The 21,633-nt window shown below is 37.0% G+C and overlaps 2 protein-coding genes across 3 annotated transcripts; one reads left to right on the top strand and one right to left on the bottom strand.

The window, feature by feature from the left end:
- Positions 1-2,900: 2,900 nt before the first annotated feature.
- LOC112278830 (DIS3-like exonuclease 2) lies at positions 2,901-10,909 on the bottom strand. Its single transcript, XM_024512659.3, has 7 exons — positions 10,238-10,909; positions 8,554-9,719; positions 8,262-8,315; positions 8,012-8,080; positions 5,339-7,852; positions 5,093-5,164; positions 2,901-4,883 (listed from the first exon to the last, which is right to left on the bottom strand). The coding sequence occupies exons 1-7, from the start codon at positions 10,632-10,634 to the stop codon at positions 4,428-4,430; spliced, it is 4,728 nt and encodes a 1,575-aa protein (XP_024368427.1). The 5' UTR covers positions 10,635-10,909; the 3' UTR covers positions 2,901-4,427.
- A 4,980-nt stretch (positions 10,910-15,889) lies between these two features.
- LOC112294084 (putative tRNA pseudouridine synthase) lies at positions 15,890-19,543 on the top strand. Of its 2 annotated transcripts, none has more exons than XM_024544230.3 (8): positions 15,890-16,187; positions 16,277-16,540; positions 16,987-17,022; positions 17,196-17,308; positions 17,602-17,750; positions 17,920-18,064; positions 18,193-18,663; positions 18,785-19,543. In XM_024544230.3, exons 1-8 carry the CDS (start codon positions 15,956-15,958, stop codon positions 19,298-19,300), a joined length of 1,926 nt encoding a protein of 641 aa, XP_024399998.1. In that variant the 5' UTR covers positions 15,890-15,955; the 3' UTR covers positions 19,301-19,543. The 2 variants fall into 2 exon arrangements, with proteins under 2 accessions (XP_024399998.1, XP_024400006.1); XM_024544238.3 differs by having other exon boundaries at positions 15,926-16,187; positions 16,987-17,029.
- Positions 19,544-21,633: the final 2,090 nt, after the last annotated feature.

Below are 21,633 nucleotides of genomic sequence, written 5' to 3' on the forward strand. Positions count from 1 at the left end.
ATAAGTAATTAGTCACTACATCTTTGGACTTTTTCAAAAATCAACACCTTTTTATTTACATATTTTTTAATTGAATGTAATGATTTTTCATTTTTATGTTTTCTTTCAATGATAGGTTCTTTGACCTCAATTATGATTAAACAAAAAGACCAACTTCTAAAAAGGTGTTCTTAAGAGCTATTATGTATTCAATTTCTAAAGAAAATATATATGAATGTTTGCAATTTGAAATTAATATTAAAAAGAAATATATATATATATATATATATATATACGTAATTTTTAAATATATTCTCTAAAAAGACCTTGACATATGTTTTATTTAAAATTCTTATCTTTAACTTTGGATGCCTTGTTGATTTTGCATTCAAAATATTTTCATCTTTAGATTACTTAAAGATAATAATAAAAGAGGTTTAAAAAATATTTAATCAAGATTAAGTATAATGGTAATCATTAAATTTTAATTTTGAATACTATTTTATAACAAAATGGTTGATTGTTATTTTAAAAAGACACTAAATTTTGACATCATTAGTTCCATTAAAAATTGTTATTAGATCAAAAAAAAAAAAAAAAAAAAAAAAAAAAAAAAAAATCATGATATATACATATAAATTTGTAGGTTTTTTTATAATCTTATACATTTTTTAAAGAAATATTAATAGTTTTTAAAAAATCTTAATTTTTTTTTCTTTAAATTCTACAAGAATCAAGATTATTATATGCAAAACTCATTACAAGCAAAGACTTCTAAATCCCTTCAAAAAAAATAAAACTATTTTTAGATTTAAAGGCCCTTTTATATTTCATAGAAAAAATTAGAATAAACTAATGAAAATTTATGCAATAGATTTTGTGAAAATTTTATTAGTAATTTAATTAAAAGAACCTTTATTCTATTTTACTTTTTCCAAAATTTTTGGTTGTATTATAACATGTAATTTGTTTTGTATAATTATTATGGCAATTTTATTGTCTTAATATAATTTAATATAGATAATTTTTTACTAACTTTTAATCATCTTTGCACTAGATTTATTCAATTATTTTTGAAGTGTTATATGGTATCTTTAAATAAAATTATTATCTTAAATTGACTATCTATTCTTATTTGAACAAAATAACCAATTTTATGCTAAGAATATTTTAGAAAATACAAATTTTAGAATTAATAGAAGAATTTGTCTACTCACATTGCACATGTATAAAAAAAAATGTGACTTCTTTGGACCTTTTTCATTTAATTTCTTAAAGATCTATAGGTATTTATATTAATATTTTTGTTATGATTTTTTTGAATTGATGATAAAATAAATAATTCTTAGTATTCATAGACATAACTACACAAATGGTCTATCATGCATTTGTATATAAATTAGTACTAGTGACTAAATATTATTAAACATTTATTGCACTTGTATACTTTTATATATAAAAAAATTATAATGATAGTTGTTTTTATTTTTTTTAAAATAATTGATCTATCTTTTTGGAATTAAAAAAGAAAATAAATAAATAAAAACTCTTTGCATTTCTAAAATAATTATAGTAAAATATAATGAGTGAATTAGACCTTACATCAATATATATAATAAAAAATAAGTAATCAATAAGACAACAAATAAATCCTCAATTTCAAGTAGATATTCTTGAAAGAAGTATTATGCTTTTTTAATTGAGTCAATCTTTATTTATTACGAATTTTAGATAATATCTTCTTTTTTATTTATAATAAATATAAACAATTTTGTTGATTGCCATCAATATGTTTTTTGTTATTCTATTTTTAATTGAAAGAAGTTTTATTTGTCTACTCACATTGCACATGTATAAAAACTTCATTATAATGTAGGTATTATATAAAGTGTTATTTTCAATTTAACCAAAAATTAATACTTAAGAAGAGGATAAGTTCTCAAAATGAAATTGCAAACAAAATGGTCAACTAAGAATTTAGAGGATAAAATATTAGATTTACACATAACCATTAAGCAAGTTAAACAACTCAGCAAGTTTATGTAAAAACAAATTCTTATAACATACATACACATTCATATATTTATCTACATAAGCTTTATAAATCAACCAATACTCTAAAGAATAATGATTATTTTTAAAAATAATCTCATTGCATGATTCTAAAGAATATATATATATATAACAATCAAAATAACTTATATAATTAATCCCATTGCATGATAGGAAAATAAATGTAGAAATTAAAGAAGTGCCATAAAACTTCTAAGAAATAATTAAATAACAAAAAATCACAAACCAGATATGAACAGATAATTTGAGTCATTATTTACAACTCAGAAATTAATCAATCAAGTAATCAAGGATTGAGGGACTACACAACATTATTTTTAATAAGATCTTGATTTTTTCTTATGTAAAATAATTCTCTTCTTTTAACATCTTCTAATAACTTGTCAATAGACAAAATAAACTAATGTCACAATTGCAAATTCAAAATCAAATTAAATCTTCAAGCTAAAAAAAACTACACAAATTTTACAGTTTATTTCAAATAATTTAATAGTTTATTTAAGTTGTGAAACTAAAACCATTTTCAATCTTATTCAAAAAATTATGATATAAATCATGTTATCTAGATTAACCAGTTAGCTATTGACCATTTATCACCAGTTGCACTCCTTATATTGGTTTTGTAACCAAAAAAACATACTACACAGTGCAACCAAAACATTTCAACCTAGAGACTCAGGAAGTTATTCTAGGCATGGAATGCGAAATCAAATTCCCTACTGGTAGGTAGATTATGAAGATTCAAGTTAACTTGGATCATTTTTTGTGGGGGCTTTAGACATTCATATCCAACTGTCAATGAGAAAGACGTGCGTGGAAGGAGAAGAACCACGAGCAACGCAAGTGTGTGTTTCAAAATGCAATATTTCTTCGGATTTTTTCATACAAAAAAGCAGTTTTAGAGCTTTATCACAAAAAGCCATAAGGTCCAAATCTGCACATATGTTTTTAAACCAAGTGACTGCTATCTACAGCCCTCTTTATAGCTCTCAACAAGAATCTCATCCAAAAGTTTTTCTAGAAGTAAAGCCAAACTTCAACCTAAACCTAGTTGAGATATGGCTTGGTATGACCAAGTACCCACTAAAATGTCCAAGACATACGTCACCGTCGGCTGGTCCCTTACAAAAGTTGTACGAACCTGGTCCAGATTCTCCCGTCAGGTCCAAGCAGTGGTTAATAGGGCACATCCCATCATCCTTTCCAGAGAAAATCTGGTGTTCGTCCTCATCCATTGAGATCTCCACCATCACCAGTACCTATTGAACAGTCCTCCATATTTTTTCCAAAAAGTCCCAATAAAAGAAGGGCCATTTTTGATCTGATGGAGGAGGCGGAGGAAGAAAGAGAAAAGAGAAGAGAGAGGGGAAAGAAAGAAAGAACGAAGATAGGTCTCGAGGAGCTATGAAACGATTTTGAAAAGAATGAACCAGAGAATCAAAATGACAGCAAAGGAGAGGTTGGGAGAGGCGGGTTTAGGGTGAGGGAGAAGGAAGAAGAAAGCAGGCGCCTCGTACATGTCTAATATAATCTGTAGGGGAAAGCATCAGGACAACGCCAACTCACAAGAACCCGGGAGTCTTACGGGCGAGTCACTACAGAACATGACAATGTTAAAACGTCCGACAGTGAATCGAGCAAAAGGTGCCATTCAGCATCCATGCAACTCGGTGACAGCAAACGACCTGCCCCCACGGAATTCTTGCGGTCAGAAATCTATACTTCAGCTGAGGAGCAAAAGAATCCCAAAATCAGGTTTCAAGCCAGGAAGCCGGATTTCACCGTTGCTTCTAAAGCTTGCTATCGTAAGTTCTAAGACTTTCTAAAATCTAGATATCCTTCCGAGGGACATCGAGAAGTATATACAGTCTAGGTAATTCTAGCAGCACCAAAAAGGCTGCTCCTTCAGACGGAAGGCATCGCAGAAATCAAATCTATGCAACAGCTATGAAGGTTGAACTCTAAGCCAGATAATAATAGGTATTATCAATATTCTGGCCTTAGAACCGGTGTGAAACCGTGTAATATAAATTGGGAAGTGGCTGATCCAAGAGAGCTCCTCTAGGAGGAAGAGAGTTCTGTTCTATGAGGTATTCCAATGACTAGTGACTCTAGGCATGAGGTACTTACAGAGGGGTTGCAGCTAGAACTGCGTGCAGTACTTAGATAGGCAGAAAATCTGTGACTTATCAATTTTAGGAATGACAACGTGACCTCAATGTAGGATACTAAAATACAGTTATAAATCTCAAAGAAATTGTTGAGTGATTGACCAAAGTCTACTTGAGCAGCTGTAAAGAGAGCGACTGTATCCATGACTAAAAGCGACCAAGCACCCACGAAAGGAATACTATGGGAAGAAACCCACGTCAATATCAAGTGGCATAAGAGCTCACATAGAGCTTCACTGCAATGTCCAGAGGTCGATGGTCAGCTCCACCTCCGATTGAATGCAAAGAGACAGGAACTGCAGAGAACAATCGAAGGGTCAGGGGTAAAACTGTGGGTTCAACTTCTGCGTCACTAGCAAGCCCCTCCACATCAAAAGCTGGAGGGCTTTCGTATGGAAAATCTTTCCCAGCTAGCGTTTGTTCAACCTCCCGAATGATTTGTTCGTAAGATCCTTGTTCAAGGCTACTACCCAGACCATCAGCGGGATTAACCACCGTAGCTATGTCGGCGACCGTTCTTTGCTGCCTACCGAACTTGCCCTGTGAACCCTTTCGCGGAGTTTTCTTAGTTGGGGAGATGTCAAGGACGAGTGTCCCAGTTGCTTCGAACCACTCGGCATTAACACCCTCGATCTCTTCGTAATATATACGACGCTCCATCTGAAAGATCCAAGAGTTGTGTTCGTTAGGGATATGAATCTACACATCACTCAAAACCTTCGTTGCACCAAATCAGCCCAAATATGGACAACCTAGAAAACCACACATGAAACATAATTATATATAATAAAATAATCTACTCTTGAACCTCAAGACCACCAATAAAATGAAGCAAGTGAAAGTGTAGGTTAGAATGAAACGCGCCATACCGCTATCTTGCAAATATATAATGACATAAACTTAGGGCCTAAGGCAAGCACCCTCGAATCCGATAGTAATCCCTGTCAAAGATATCCAACATAATCGTTAGTACTGCATAGTGCTAAATTCAGCCCAAGCAACCAAAGCTTTGAAAAATGCTAACAAAAATCACAGCCTTTGAGCATGTCAACACACGCACCACAGTCTTACACCAAAACAACAGTAGTAATCTTATAGAATGCGCAAGTGCTTACCCCTTTTTTCTTCAGCATGGCCCACAAGTAGAGCTTGTCACTGGCCTCTTTCACGTTTCGACTGGCCATTTTTCTTTCGTTGCAATGGGCAGCGATGCCCAGAAGATCTGAACAAGCTGGCAATTTGTGTCTATTGGCAGCAATAGTTAATGCATTTTGAGCAACTGGTGTGTCTGATACACCTCTTTCGGATTTGGCACTGGAGAAGTATTGCTTCATTCGTAATTTTTTTCCTAGAGCTGTTACTGCACTGCTCTTGCTAACTCTACTGTGAGACAAGGAGCTCTCAGGCATACCAATAATTTCTTCCGCTTCAAGAGCCGCTGATAACATGCGATGGACCAAAACATCTGGATATCTTCGGATAGGGGAAGTGAAATGAGTGTATAGAGGACAAGCGAGTGCATAGTGTCCCCATTCTTCTTCCTTATCTTTCAACTCCCCGGTGCAAAAATACTTTGCCAACTGCATCGGTTTTGTCGCGAACAACATCAAAATATTGTATAGAACTGGGTCATGACTTACACGGTCTTGCATCTTCTCCAACGACAGGCGTAAAGCACCTGAAGAAGATGTATCCAAGTCGAAGTCGTTCTTTTCACAAAATTCTTCGAACTCCCTCAATTTTCGCATATTTGGTTCGGGATGCCGCCGCAATAAAGCACTTTCTGGAAAAGCGTTTGAAATTATTTTGGCAACTGTCATGTTGGCCAAAAGCATGAACTCCTCTACGACGAAGTTAGAGTCTCTAGTCATGTACATGGAACTATCGTAAGGTGTACCATCTTCATCTAATGAGAATGTGATCTTTGAGTTATTAAGCTTCAGAGCACCTCCTTCAATTCGACTCTCTCTTCGCTTCTTAGCCATGTCATGGAGTGACAGCACGTCCGATACTACCTCTGACCAAGAATGATTACCATGAAGCTGAGGCAACGGTTTACCAGATTTAGACAGGCTATTCCTGGCTTCAGCACCCTCCATATCCGTAAAAACTCCCTCGATCATATCTTGTGCATGCTCATAAGTGAGTTTAGCACATGAATTGATCACAGTTCGTCCTACCCATTGTTCAAGAATCTCACCAGATGCACTCATAGTCCAAATAACAGAGAATGCAAGGCGGTCCACTCCAGGATTGAGAGAACAAAGCTCTTCGCACAGAAGCCGAGGAAGCATGGGCAAGACTCGTTGTTCGAGGTAGATACTTGTAGATCTGTGAGCAGCCTCCTTATCTAGCTCAGATCCAGGAGTGATGAAATATGAAACATCAGCAATATGTACACCAACCCTTATTTCCCCGTTCTGAAGCTTCTCAAATGAGAGTGCATCGTCCAAATCTCGTGCCGTTGGGGGATCAATCGAGAAGATCCTATAGGACCTCAAATCCACCCTCTTCTTAATTTCTGACGCTGGTATCTTCCACGGAGTTTTGGGAAGGCAATCTAGCGATGCTTGGGGAAAATCTGGAGGATGGGCATTGTTCTCGAACAAGATTGCCTTCAATTGAGGTTCGATTTCCCCACCCTGGCCTAAACTCCTAACTACTGTAGCATAAGGCAAGTAACTGTCCACCGACCATGTATCAACACGAGCAGCAACAAGTTCAGTAGCTACTGTAGAATCACCTTCCTTCAAACGCTTGAGTAAGTTAGCCGGAAGACCATTAGGAGGGACAAGCATTTTCGGACAACGACTATCGACAGGCATAAGTAGCATTGTCCCCACATTCCTTCGCTTCTGAGGTGAATCACCAGATAGTCCTTTACCCGCTGCCCTACCACCTCGCTGCTGGGGCATCTCCAAGAATCCTACCAGAGACTCCCGCCGTGGAGACTTTTGAACAATGGCCACGACTTTAGCAGTGGGTCTCTTCCCTGGGCATGATGACAATTGAGCTAGAAGACTGCTTATGGCTGCCGAAACTTTGTCATTCGAACCTACGCGGTATGGTGCGCCACATACGGTATCAGGCTTTTCCGCAACGCTCCTAGGAGTTGTCGTAATCGATCCTTTGATTGAGTTAAGTTTCTCCGTAGAGGTCTGCAGCACAGCAGGTTCTCTAGCACACTTGGTTGGATTCCTCTTCAGAATTTGATATACGGTGTTCCGCGAGATAGTATTCTTCTGATCAACCAGACGACCATTGTTGTGCAAGCCACTTCTCGGCTTGTTGGATAAGGCAGTTTCCTGCGTGAGCGTAACCTTGCTATCCTTCGAAACCCATTGAAGGTAATTTATCTCAAGAACGCCTTCTTCCTCATGAAATACATCTCCTGCATCCTCTGTCTTATTATCAGGGTTCACACCTTTACCTCTACCGATCTCTGAATGTATGGAATAACAACTGGAAGAAGAAACGCCCACCCCAATATCTCCAAGTCCTTCTCTAGTAAAAGAGCCTCCGTCACCTATTGTGACGGACTCAGGACTGGATTGCTTATTGAAAGACCCTTTCAGTCTAGGCCAAGCTGATGTTGGTTCAATCATAACTGCTACAACATCTCCCTCCATCTGAAATCAACGTGTCAGAACAACATTTAGTTCATAATGAACTATAATGTCAATTACAACAGAGATTCTGAAAAAACCAGCAATAACGATACAAAGACCTTTAGGTTAGTATAAACATTTTAAGTCACACGCAAAGAGTACATCAGAGTCAAGACATACCGCCCGATTTTGAGACTGTAATCCATCAATAAGTAAATCCAGGGGTAATCCATCAACAGTCACGTATGCCTGAGACAGCAAGAACATCGAATCAAATACGTCGCATAAACCATAAATACAACGACAACAAACCATATCGTGTAAGTGGTCGAGCCCAGTTGGAGACATCCCCTAAAAGGATGAAAGATGGTTGATTGAAATTAATAACTTAAAGAAAGAAAGAAAACACACAAAGAGACGTAAATACTACCTCATGACGATTGTGAGAATTCACTCGAAAAGTAGCCTTGAAAATCCGGCCGTCCTGTCAATAGAAAGAAAACATTTATACATATTAGGAACACAGTACTCAGCAACTGTGCTGAATCAACGTTCTCAGCAAGCAGCTGCAAAAGAAATTAATTCTCACAACTAATACATAAGATTGATATTTCTCCAAGTTCACAATAACTATCAGACAATGTTCTCGACATGTCCCCACAGTTGCTGCAACCACCTCAATAGAACAGACATAAGAAAATTTCAGAGAGATAACAATTCACCTCTATCGACTGATTCACTTCTTCAGGAGACCAATGCTCTGAAAACATCTTCGACTGCGGAATACCACGACTGTTATTAAGCACAGTCTGAGTTGCAGAGACAGACTCCACAGTTGGTCCACCAGGAGGTCCAAATGGTGAGCCAAGCAAGCTTGACCCTGGTCCTGGCCAAGAACGCGAACACTGCAGAGGTCCTTCATCACTGGAACCAGCAAAAGGCTGCTGGCAAACTGCATCCTTGCTCACGCCCGAATAGATGTCCTTCCACTGCGACTGTGAATCTTGAAACGGAGACTTCAAACTGGGCGATCTAGAAGGTGGAACCGGAGACGATCTTCTTATCCCCTTCTCTCTTTCGGGTTGCTTCGAACCGGTGCTGTGAGCACCATATCTCCTCGCATCTACATTATCGTTTCTAACTTTCGACGACTTCACGATCGTATGCCTCTCCTTCATCTTTGGAATCCCCACAGCGTGACTCCCAACTTTGTTTCTAGACTCGGCACTGGACACCACCATCTCCTGCACAATAACATTGCTACTCCTAGTCGTAGACTCCGACGAACTCGACGACATCACCAAGTTAGGGTTTGACAAGCGACTTCCATCTTGCAAAGTACTACTGTCACTTGAATCCTTTCTTTCCTCATGCTGTATTGTCGTGTAGAAATCGTAGTCCAAATAAGTTTTCCCGTATCTTGTCATCAAATCTGATGAGGTGGTGGCAGGCGGAGTTGAAACTTCTGTTTCCGAGCTATCGTTCCCAGTAGAATCATCCTTTGGGTAAGCTTCTGAGGGGCTCGAACTTTCTGGGCTAACTACTTCAAACGTGGAACTAGGGACTGACGCCGATGACGCCAAAAGAGGAGAAAAAACTTCTACATATTTCACAGTGGAATTCTGGGGAAACTCACTTCTCGAAGTAAGAGAGGAAGAGAGAACCGACTGTACAGAATCTCCCTCGGGTCTTGTACAAGGCTGACCAGACGCAATAGCTGGTTTAGCATCGAGAGTATCAAATGAAAGCTTAGTCTTAAAAGAAGGGTTAGGTATGGAACTAGGACAGGGGCTAGACAACAAGGATGCGTAATTGTTGGTCCCACGCAGAGGAGCTTCTTTTCCCATCTGCTCCGCTTGGATTTTACAAGTTCCATCCTTCACGTCTCCTACATAGACAATGTAAAGACAATCAGCAGTGAATTCTTTAATTTCAAAGAAAGATAAATAAATGAATTGTTTGAATAATTATAACAGCGGGGTAAGAACTGAAACCTCAAGGGAGGAAAAAAGGGAGGGGGGAAGGGGGCAGAGGGGGGGGGGGAGAGAGAGAGAGAGAGAGAGAGAGAGAGAGAAGAAGAAGAAGAAGAAGAAGAAGAAGAGGAGGAGGAGGAGGAGGAGCTAAAAGGAGAAGAGGGGATAGAAAGTTCACATGAAGCTATGCTCTCACAACTGTACACTCATAAACACCATCTTACACATGCAATTGCAAGCAATACCTGTAGCATTTTCTTCGCCCAAAGTTTACCAAAAGGTGAAGAGCAAACCCTAGCGATACGTACGATTTCCTACCAAACAGACAGGGCCTAGCTTAACAACGAAACATGAAGTGAAGAGACCTTCAATTTCGAAGATTTGAACCGATCAACAAAGTCAAGGAGGGCAAACGGTGTGCACGAGAACCTACCAATTTGGAAGGAAGTGGTAATACCATTCTCAGGTGAGAGACCACCATAGACATCCGGCCGCCTCGTTTTCCTACCCGGCCTTTTGCGACCGCTTACACTAACATCCCGCCCCTCCAAAATGCCAGCGGTGGGCACGATCTGCGGCGGCGAGTGTGCAGGCAACAGACTCCGATTCTGCGGCGACGGCGGAGCGACGTTCCCATAAGCTCTCACGACGACGCGCTCAGGTTCCATCGTGTCGAGGCCTGGCGCCGACATGGACCGGTAAACAGAAGAGGCAAAAAATGGCGCCGAGGAGTGGCTTCGCACCTTGTCCCTGTTGTAGGTTGAATTATTATGAGAAGAGTGGCGAGGCCTTTCACCTCCACCACCTCCGCTTGAGGTCTCCGGTTTCATATCTCCCTAGGATATCGGTCCGTTCCTGCGTATCCCCCCTGCTGCAAATCGCGCTCTCCCTCCAGAGTGCCTACCTGCCTGCTTGCCTCGCTCCTCTTGTCCGTCCTTCCGTCCGTCCGTCCGTCCTGATGCGTGGGCTGATCCTCCTTCCTAACCTTTTGATGTGCGTGCGTGCGTGTCCGGTGTGGAAACCCAACCTTTCTCTGCTCAACTTAATCTCATAGCACTTCCCCTCCCTGCAGCACAGCCTTGTCCAAATGCGTGATGAGGCTGTAAGAGAAAAAATGAGTGGCAAGAGGCAGAGGATGCAAGGTTATAGGCGGGATGGATGCTGCTACACTTGCGATGATGCTACACGGCGGTCGTCGTCTTCCCCTCTCTCTCTGCTCCTTTCCCGTTCCGTTTCCTCTGTTTTGTTCCCATCCTCCACCTCACCGTATCACTGATTCCTCTTCTATGTCCCCCCCCCCCCCACTTGTAACTTTTTCCCTCCCACTGCTTTCCCCGCTACTTTCCCCCCCTCCCCACCTGCTTGGTTCCATGTGTTGGACTATTCGTCTCCATTTCTGGCTGGTTTTCCCATCTAAAATGCCTAGGGAATTGTGACGTCTACAGTACCTCAAACCTCAAACTTTGTGACTTCATAAAGGTAGGGCTTGGTGATTTATTATAATGGTGAGAGAATTACCCAACACCCTGAAAAGTATTGTAATCTCTTTCCTCCGAGGAAGTTGGAGCTTAGGAACTCAATTTCAAAGCACAGAAAAATCTTCAGGTTACACAACCATTCATTCATTCATGTGACCAGGGCGGGGGGGGGGGGGGTCCAGGTATGGAAGGTGACTTTTTTCCCCAAATGCTCGAACCCAGGAGGAAGAGGGGTAGATTCTAGAAGGAAGGACGGCGTGGGGAGCGTGATGGTGTTATATCAGTCAGTCATTGCCTTTGTGGCATCCCCCCTTCGCTTCCTGTCCCTGTTATGATCTCCATCCTTTTTTCCTTTTTCCCATTTGCCTTAATCTTTAGCTTTTTGCTTCCGCGGCACGCACTGAACCAAGCCACGAAGCTTTGTTAGCAAGCACAGCAGCGGTGGCTTCGAGCTTGACCACAGTCAACAGCTCGGAGTGCGAAGGCGTGCATGCGAGCCCCTCGGTGCTGCTGCTGCTGTAGATGCCTCTGCTCCGCGCTTTCATTCAATCGCTTCCTTGCTTACAGCGAAGAAAGCATATTTGAATTTACCAAAGGGATTGGGGTGCGCTAAGTTTGGAGGGTCTAGTGGGGCAAGCAGAGAGATGGTTGCGAGGCGCCATAGTCAAATTTCCACCGATCTCTCTGAACGCCACCCCCGCATCCTCTTTCCTCGCCGACCTCTCCTCGACCCACGCCTCACTCCCCACACCCGTCCGTCTTCGCTGCCTCGCTGCCTCGCTGCCCACCATCGTCAACTGTCTATGATGCCCCCACCACGGCTTTTGACGCATTCAAAGCTCACATCCAACCTCGGAGTCCACAACGTCGGCGTCGCTCATGCACCTCCAACGTCACCGTCTTCTTGCTCTGCAACTTCTCTTTCTTTCTTCCCATGTCGTAATTAGGCTTCGTTTAGGGTTAGGTTTGCATTCTTGACCTAATTCGATTATTATCCCACAGAGTAAGCACCGATCAGGTTGGTAGTTATAGTCTTCTAAAGAAGAAGTAAGACGGAATTAGGATTCCGCTCTCAACATATATCTATTTTTTTACAAAATCATGTCATCATTTTTATTACTTTGATAGATGATTGTATTGCATATATGCATATTTAGATTTAGCGTTGTACGACTGAAATACATGCACGTGATTCTTGGTTATATTGTTTGTTCTATAATTCATTATTGTAATAATCATTATTATACTTAAATAACTTTTTTAACATGTTTGTCTTAAAACTATACAAGAACTTCAATTATTTGTTTTAAATTTTTTATATTATTTTTGTGGTTTAAAAAATAGAAAAAAATGATATTTGATGTATAATAGCTTCATTATCAATATGGTAAGTTATAACACTACCAGTAAAATAAAATGCAAAATGTATATACATACTTTTACTATTCAAATGGATTGTTGTAGTTTTTTTATAGAGTTTACTTCAGAAATACACTATAAAAGCATGTTCTGACAACAAACCTCAAGCTAATTTAGTTTGAATAAATAACATTCATAAAGCTCATAATATTCTTACACAATTTTATTTATTTATATTTATAAAAAATCAATTTGGATTTGAATCATCATAGTTCAGCTTTTTGTTATTCGATGATTTTATGAATTACATAATTAAATATCAAAATATTTCTAGTACATCCCAATAATCAAATAGTTAAAACTAATAAAACAAAGAAGTGGGTTTAATACTATTCAATGGATGAACATAAAGAACAATGAATGTAAATAAATTCAATTAAATAGTTAATAATTTACATTTAATATATTAAAATTATTATTGAGATGAATTTAAGAATTTGTATGTATTCAAAGACATGACTTTTATTTCTTTAAAAGAACAAGACACTAAAATAAAAACGTGAGGAAGCATATATATATATATATATATACAACACTCCTTCAATTATTTAATATTATACATTGTAAGAAAAAAACATTAATTATGAGAGGTTATTAATTATCAAAGGTGGTGCATAGAAGGCATTGTAGAGATTAGCCTGGGACCCAGCAATCTAGGTTGATTGCTTCTACCTTGCTAGTTTTGGCCTTTTCTTTCCAAATCACAATGCACCATGTTAGATATGTTCTATGATTTGTCTTCATTCTTGGCTCCTCACCATTGCAATGGCATGATGTATTATGTCTCTTTAAATTCCTTCCATTGCTAGCAAAGGTCTCCTTTGTTCTAGTTCTCGATATGATTCCATTTATACTTTTAACCCTTTTACTTCTGATTTAATTCATTTTCACTTGGTGAATCTTGGATGTAACCCTCAAGGAGTGAGTCTTTCTGATATTTTTATTTTTAGGTTCATGTGTTTTGTGTTCTCTTGGAGATATTTGAAAGGATGTTGGAATGTAAAGCATGGGTCAAAAGCTAGTATATCCTCAATGTTGGAGAAGCAAGTATGTAACTTGCAACCAATTTTTGACAACTTAATAGATACATTTTGTGTTGCTACATAATCCTGTATGTATGATAGAATCCATTGATTTCATCAAAATGCACTTGTTATTCTCCAAGACCTCTCATTTGTTAAAGCAGTAATATGCATTGGACATCAAAAACCTTCACAACCTACTATATTATATAATGGTTTGTTTCTAACAATGTAAAGTTCTGAAAATTATTCTCAAATCTTCATTTTCAAAATATAATCTGCATTTGTTACATACTAAGCTCTTATTTATTATTCAAATGTCAATGGAATGCCTTTAGGCCAACTACTTGCTTAATTTTATTGATATCCTACAATGTTAGAACACCAAAAAATGGCAAGTATTTAGAATACAAATGTTCTCCTATTTCAAGCAGAAAATTCTATAATCTTTGTATTGATCTACAAATGCACCACAATAATGTTAAATTTATACAAATGGAAAAACTACCACAAGACATTGATATGAAATTAAAACACAATTTACTTACTTCTATTGTTTAGTAAAAATCAATAAAAAAATTTTGATTATTAGAAATTAGAGGCTATTAACTATGTACTATAGGATGTAGTTGGTTTCCAAAATTTTGATTAATTATTAGGGAAAGCATTATATAAAGGTTAATCAAAACATCTATTAAGAAGATTATGATAAACCAACTTTTTTGCTAATAGATTATAAATTTTCATAAAACATACTCGATAGTTAGATTTAATATCTTTTTAATTATCTAAGATCTTGCATAGTTTTCTATGACAATTTTATAAGCTTTATAGTTATTGTATTCTTCTTAGAACTTCTCCTACAAACTCATGTGGCACCTTGTTGTCTTGTTTTAAAAAAATATGAATTAATGCAAAATTTCTTATTATTATATTTAATATGGTTACTAATTTAGTATTTATTTTTTTATTTTTATTTAAAAAAACCTTGGTTCTTTGTCATTCAATCGACATTTTTATATATATATAATTTAATACATATTTGTAGATATTAAAACCAATTTTGTGGTGTTAAATTTATTTAAAAAGCAAATATATAACATAAAAATGTAAACGTGTAATTTATAATTATCTTCTATCTATTTTCTAAAAACAATGTGTTATTTTATTGTAGAAGTTATTTAAGTCATTTCTAAAAAATATTGAAATTTATACATTAATTAATCAAATATGGATGTAAGATGTAATTTTACACCCATGAGTTCCATTGTTTGTTTTTGTATATATACAATAACAACTTTTAGTTTTTTTAATAATGCATCAAGAAAATAATTATCAAAGGTGTAGGTAGTCCAAAAATGTTGGTACAATAATAGTTTGCAGTAAATTATATTCCATACACAAAGTATTGTAGTACATATAAGAAAATATAATATTTTGTTTTTGTTTAAAATAGTAAAAAAACTTATTTATTAATTTAGTAATAATATATATTTTTGATGTTCCAATTTGATTTATTATGGATAAAATTATTAATACAATAAATAATATCAAAGAAATTGACACTAAAATGACCATATCAACATATAAAAAAACCTCAAGATAGAAGATAAATCAGATTTAGAAGCAAAGTAGATAAGTTTACAGATGAATTTTGCTTGGCCTTAATATATGTTATTCTCAGAACTAAAAACGTGTCAGCCAAAACCTATAATGGCTTTCTACTCAAGCTTCTTAAATTTGTTTTTACATAAACTTATTTGAAGAGCGCCCATTTCATTTAAAAAATAAGAATAAAAAATAAAAAATAAATTGAGTTCTAAACCACAAGTATATAATATTTAAAAGATAAACATATAAAAATTTAAAACTAAAGTAAACACTTTAAAGAAATATTTGGCTGTTGATATATGAAAACACTTAAAACCATAGAAGATTATTATTATTATTATTATTGTTATTATTTAAATTTTCACAAAATAATAATTTTTTAAAATATAAATTCAGATTTTCTGAGCTGTTAGAGTACTTTGAAAAGGGAGCGTGACAAATTTTGATAGGTGAAAGGACTTGGGGAGCATTGAGAAGCAGGATGAACGTGGAAGCGGTGACGGACAGAATCGGTTAGTTCATCCATCTGTATCATGGGGACGAGGCTTCTTTATCTTTCTTCTTCTTCATTGCACAAATGACTCCACAGCTTGTATTCCATGACGGCGCACCATTTTTTGGATGCACGGTTCGGTGCTACTGGACCCCAATGTGCAGCCTCTGGCTTTGCAACGCGCTGAGTTACTCCGCCGAAAACATCCCTTGGATCAAGGACAGTGTGTTCTTATGCTCACTTCAGTCAACAATGCTGTCTCTTCCTCATTCCCTGTTCCCTTTCTTATCTCTCTCAATATGTTCCGCTTCCGGCCTCGCCTGGCCTCGGCTTCCTTCCCCTTGGTCCCCTTTTCTCCAGGTACGTTGCTGTCCCTCCTTTCCTCGATTCCTGCCTCTTCTTTTTTCGTTTTGTTTTTCCCCCCTCACATATTCTGAACTGCCTTTCAGGTACCACTTACCGCTTTCATGCTTTCCAATTGTCGTCCACCTTCTCCTATCAAGGAGTGTCTTCCATTACCTCTGCCGCTCGATTAACGTCTTCCCGTCACGGTCGTTGCACTAAGCGGGCTCCATGTGGAGCTCCTGCATCCGCTCACAACGGCGCAGTCGCCGAGGACTTGTTTGGAAAGTCCTCACCTCAGGCCATTTCCGAGAGGAGGATTAAGAAGAAAGTAGCCATGTGGTTGGGATATGTCGGTACTCGTTACAAAGGTGCGTGCTAGGTCTAAGTCCGTTGTTCGTGATTTTGTTGTTTCTTGGTACGATGAAGGTTCACAAATTTGTGAGGAACGGTCATTTCATTCTTATTGAGGAACTTTGACTCACTTTCAGATTCCTCGAGGTTATTCACATTGCAATTGTTGTTGGTTACATATGTTAAAGACAGTACTCGGAGAATGCAATTTTTAATTCCTGTGTTGTTTACATGTGTTAGAAGTAGCGGTGACTTAGAGCCTTACTTGGAGTTCATTCTTCTAAATAACTCTCTCTTGTAGACCGAGGGACTCCATTTTCATATTTTATTAAAGAATTGGTTTGCGGAACAGGTTTCAGAATTACATCCCTTATTCTAGATTAAAATTTAGATTGTGGTTTTCAAGGATCCAAGGTTTGCCTAGCTATTGACGTTCTAATTGGACGTGTTCTGGCGATGACAGGCCTACAGATCCAGCGAGGACCAGGGAGTGCTCAGAGTAAGTGGTACGCTCACGTGTTAGCCTCCTCTTTCAAGTTTGTGTTGACGGAGAGACAGAATTATTGGTACCGGACACCGAAAGGATTGTCTTTGTGGCTGTGATACATTCTGTATGCATCGACCTTATCTTGGAAACTGAGATGTTGTATATATTTTAATGAGATGATGCAGCCATTGAAGAGGAGCTTGAACTTGCCATATTCAAAGCTGGAGGCATGATTGAGAGCAATTTCGGTAATCTTTCAAAAATTTCATGGACACGAAGCAGCCGTACAGACAAGGGGGTTAGTCCTTGCCACTCGACACTGCTATCTTCTTCAATTCTTTTGATGTGATAAGTGCAACTTTGTTTACTATGCAAATTCCCTTGAGGAATTTGGCTCACCATACATATTGCCTCTCTTTGAAGTCAAGTTTCGTCTGTATACATTTGATACTATTTCTTTCATTGATGTGCGCTTCTACGATTTTCTCCAAAATAACTTACACAAACCAGTGAGCACTCAGAAAAGAATATTAGTGTGAGTGTCTCTAACATCTTACTCTGTGGCGTCCTCACTGATCCTGGGAGTTTCAGGTGCATTCTTTATGTACAGTAATATCTATGAAGATGGAAGTTCCAGAGGCAGCTTGGGTGAATGACATGGACGGTTTTGCCCTTGCCGATAACATTAATTTTCATCTGTCTCCATTTATACGAGTTTTTGGTATCACGCCTGTCACAAGGTATTAGGAGTATGTTAAACTAGTTTCTTTGAACACATGGTGCTAGCTGAGTGATCTTTTCTTTGATGCAGTTACGTTATGATTGCTCTTACAGCTTGTTCTTTCAGAGCTTGCACATATAGGGAGTTTCAATAGCCCTCTGATATCTTAACCTCTACTTACTGTGCAGGTCATTTCGAGCGCGACACGACTGTTGTACACGTACATACGACTACCTCCTACCTGCCGCCATCCTTGGCATACATCCAGACACTGTTCCTTCACAAGTCGAGCAGCGCGTGACAAAGTTTCGGTCTCTTCTTCACCTTTTTGAGGTTTTTATCCTGGTCCTATCTTAGCCAAACCTAATCTGCCATCTCTTTTCTGAAATGTTCAGTTTTAGATTACCAGTTCGTGCTGTTTGACTTAAGTCATGCTGAGGTTAAAACGTGTATTAATGCAGGGTAAGCATGCGTACCACAATTACACGATTCGGAGACTATACAGACCTTTCCCTGAAAAGCCTTACAAGTCTCGCCTAAACGATCGTAATGACAATGATACGAGCAATGAGAGAACTGACAAGCCCTCAACGACTACCAGTAGTATCGAGTTGGACTTTTTGGATGAAGAGGACATCATGGAGGAGCTCCCTGATGTGCTAGCAAGCGAGTTGGTAGATGAAATGGTGAGTATATTTGCTGAAGATAGCAGAAGGGGTGACAACGAACTGGAGAGGTCAACTTTTACTTTACCTGGAGGGAATGTAACTGACCTTAAAGCATGGTGGCTTCCCACTCCAAACGAATCAGACAAAGTATGGTCGTCTCATTTCAGAAAAGTTATCTCTTTCAATTGTGGAATGCCCGAGACATTTGGGGAAGCTCAATTTATACGGATCTCCATCACAGGGAGCTCTTTCATGGTTCATCAGGTTCGAACTCTAGCTCTCTTTCTTTTCATTCATTTCATGTTTGAGAATATGCTCACCACAGATTTTGGATGGAAATGCTCAGTCTATTAGAATTTTGAACATGGGATAGTTTCCGTTGCAGATCCGCAAAATGATAGGTACCGCTATCGCAGTTTTCCATGGGCTCCTGCCAGGAGATGTAATTCCTATTTCACTTGCGCGACATTCAAGGATAGTTTTACCGCTGGCTCCTCCAGATGGCCTTATTTTAGTCAGCAATGACTTCATGCCATTCAGACTTCCCTCCGTACATCCAAAGAAAAGCGACATTGAACCAAACAAACCACCGGCACTACGTATCCAAGAAAAGCATCCCAAGTTGGAGATGAGCAGTGCTGTTCGCGAAAGAGTGGACGAATTTTGTGCAAATGTTTTGATGCCAGATATATCGCCATTAATAAGTGCGAAATCATCAAATTGGAGCATCTGGATTATGAACTTGGAAAGAAACGTAAAGATTCCCGAATCCGAAATAGCAGAGGTTAGGGCAGCTTGGACTGAGTGGCGTGAACAAAGCGTCAGACTACGCCAGATGAAAAACCAAATCAACCACCATGTGCCTGACTTGTCTCAAAATGATCGAGTGCTTGAATCGTAATAGCGCACAATAGGTGCAATTTTTCTACCCTTCCTCAATTTTCAAACCCTTTTGTCGAGTATTGGCAATAGAAAATATGGATGCATGTGTTTCAAGGGCATCTAAGTTCATCAATTAGGAGGCTTTCTCGAGGAGTTCACTGAAATGAACTATTTTTATAACGACCTTTCATTCGTTTCTGGTGTACCATGTGAAGTTAAGCAAGGTCGTGAATATAACAGTTCTCCTGCTGAAGTCGATCAATTATGAGTAGTTGGGATTGTAGCAGGTGCTCACCGTACTTTGCCATTACTTTTCTCGAATTTGCCATTACATTTCTCGAGTATTAAATTATTATTTTTGTTTTTGGTTTATCCGTAACCCCTTCCTCCCCTAGTGTTTCTATGAAGCACGGTGAGCAGTTTCGAAGAACGACACACGATATTGTTGCTTGCCATTGTCGATCACATGCGAGTACATTCGCTCAAAGATCTGCGAGCTTGCATCTGAATAAGCAAAACGCAGTCTTTTACTATACAACTTAGAATTCGAACTTTGCTAACAATCGAGCCCAGCCGCAATTTGCAATTCAATCTCACATAATGCCTTCTTGAATAGAATATGCGGAGAGGTCCTTGAGAAACTACCCCACATTGACTGAATGGGGATGAATATTGTTGATAAATGTTCATGTAAATTTGGACAAGTTCATTTTTTTTTGGGAGTGATTGTTTACTTTATTAGCTCCAAGTGGATGAATGTAAGGAATGATACTTATCAAAATATGGATCAAAATGATATAACAAATGTGGTAATTAATAGCAAGAATAATGTGATTAGGTGAATAGAGAGAAATGCATATGCAAAAAATGGTATTATTCAAAAGTAGCTTTGTAGATGATAATTTAGGTATAATATTTATTTATGAGTTTAAGTTTGGAGATTACTTTGACAAAAGAGAATCAAAATTTTCAAAAGAGTTAAATTAAAAACATGATAAGAGTTGTATAATTGATAAAGAATTGTACATAATCATTTTTTATTCCTACAACCATTTGTAGAAGAATGATAAATAAGTTTTTTTAAATAATGAATGTCTTTTATAATCAATTGTTTTAACAATCAAACATCAATGTGTAGTAGATTTATTTATTTACTAGTGGAAATCCATGCCTTTGGCTACAAAAAAAAAATGTAAAAGTTTAATATGTAGTTGCTAATTCAAAAATTGACCACTTCCAAAAAAAATGTTGAGAAAAAAGAAAAGAAAAGAAAAGAAAAGAAGAGTAAATGCATAACAATGGAACCATTTATGTTTCTTTAATGTAATTGACAAACATAATGTTTATTTACTACAACCTAAATGGCTATGTTGAAAGAAATTCAAGATAAACTGTATTTAACAAAATATTTTTGTCTTTGTTATTTTCAAGATATATGAACTTCAACATATTTGGAAAAATGCATTATAAAAGGACAACACACAATTGTCCATATACAAATTCAAGGGTTGTAAGATCTATACCTATGTTCTTCAAAGATTGTCTTTAAGATTTATTAATGATTATTGCAAATCCCACTTTTATTGGAAACTACCTTTGTTATAACTTAAATAGAATCTTTGCAAATAATAGGCATAATATAATTCTTAGAAGAAAAGTCAATTGTCCCTTGTAGTCTCTAAATAATAACCTTTCTTCTATAATTCAATCAATTAGGAGCATAATGATTAAGTATAATCCATTGCAAAATCTTAAACGTGAAGCAATAGTTTGCAACAACATAATAAGACATCCAATCTTCAATTCTAAATTAAATAGTGGCAATCTAAATAGACTTAAGCTATTTAAATACTTGATTAGATAATAATTACAATTGTTGGCACCATCTTCTATAAGTGCTATATTTGCATTGAGATAAACACGTGAAACTCCAAGAAATCTTTCCATAGTACACATCTTTAGATCATCAACATAATTGTGTAGAGATAAAACAAACATATTCGTGAAATATTTATCTTCAAGTAGTAAAAATTCATATTGTTGAGTACAAAAAATTTATTAAAATTCATATTGTTAAAATTTTAATTTTTTATTTACAAAGTCAAAATTTGAATAGTCTTAAAGAATTTTTTATTAAGAATATATATATATATATATATATATATATATATATATAACAATGGAACTATTAATTTTTCTTTAATAATTTACAACAAAGATGCTAATATTTGAGTTTTTTTATTAAAATTAAAAATCTTTTATATTTGATTTTTAAAAAATCAAATAAATAAATAAATAAAATAATATGTTTAATTATTTGTGATTTATTGATATAAATATGATGAATCATTG

The sequence above is a fragment of the Physcomitrium patens genome, chromosome 2 (genome assembly GCF_059467195.1).
Source record: "Physcomitrium patens ecotype Gransden chromosome 2, ASM5946719v1, whole genome shotgun sequence".
Taxonomy (NCBI): domain Eukaryota; kingdom Viridiplantae; phylum Streptophyta; class Bryopsida; order Funariales; family Funariaceae; genus Physcomitrium; species Physcomitrium patens.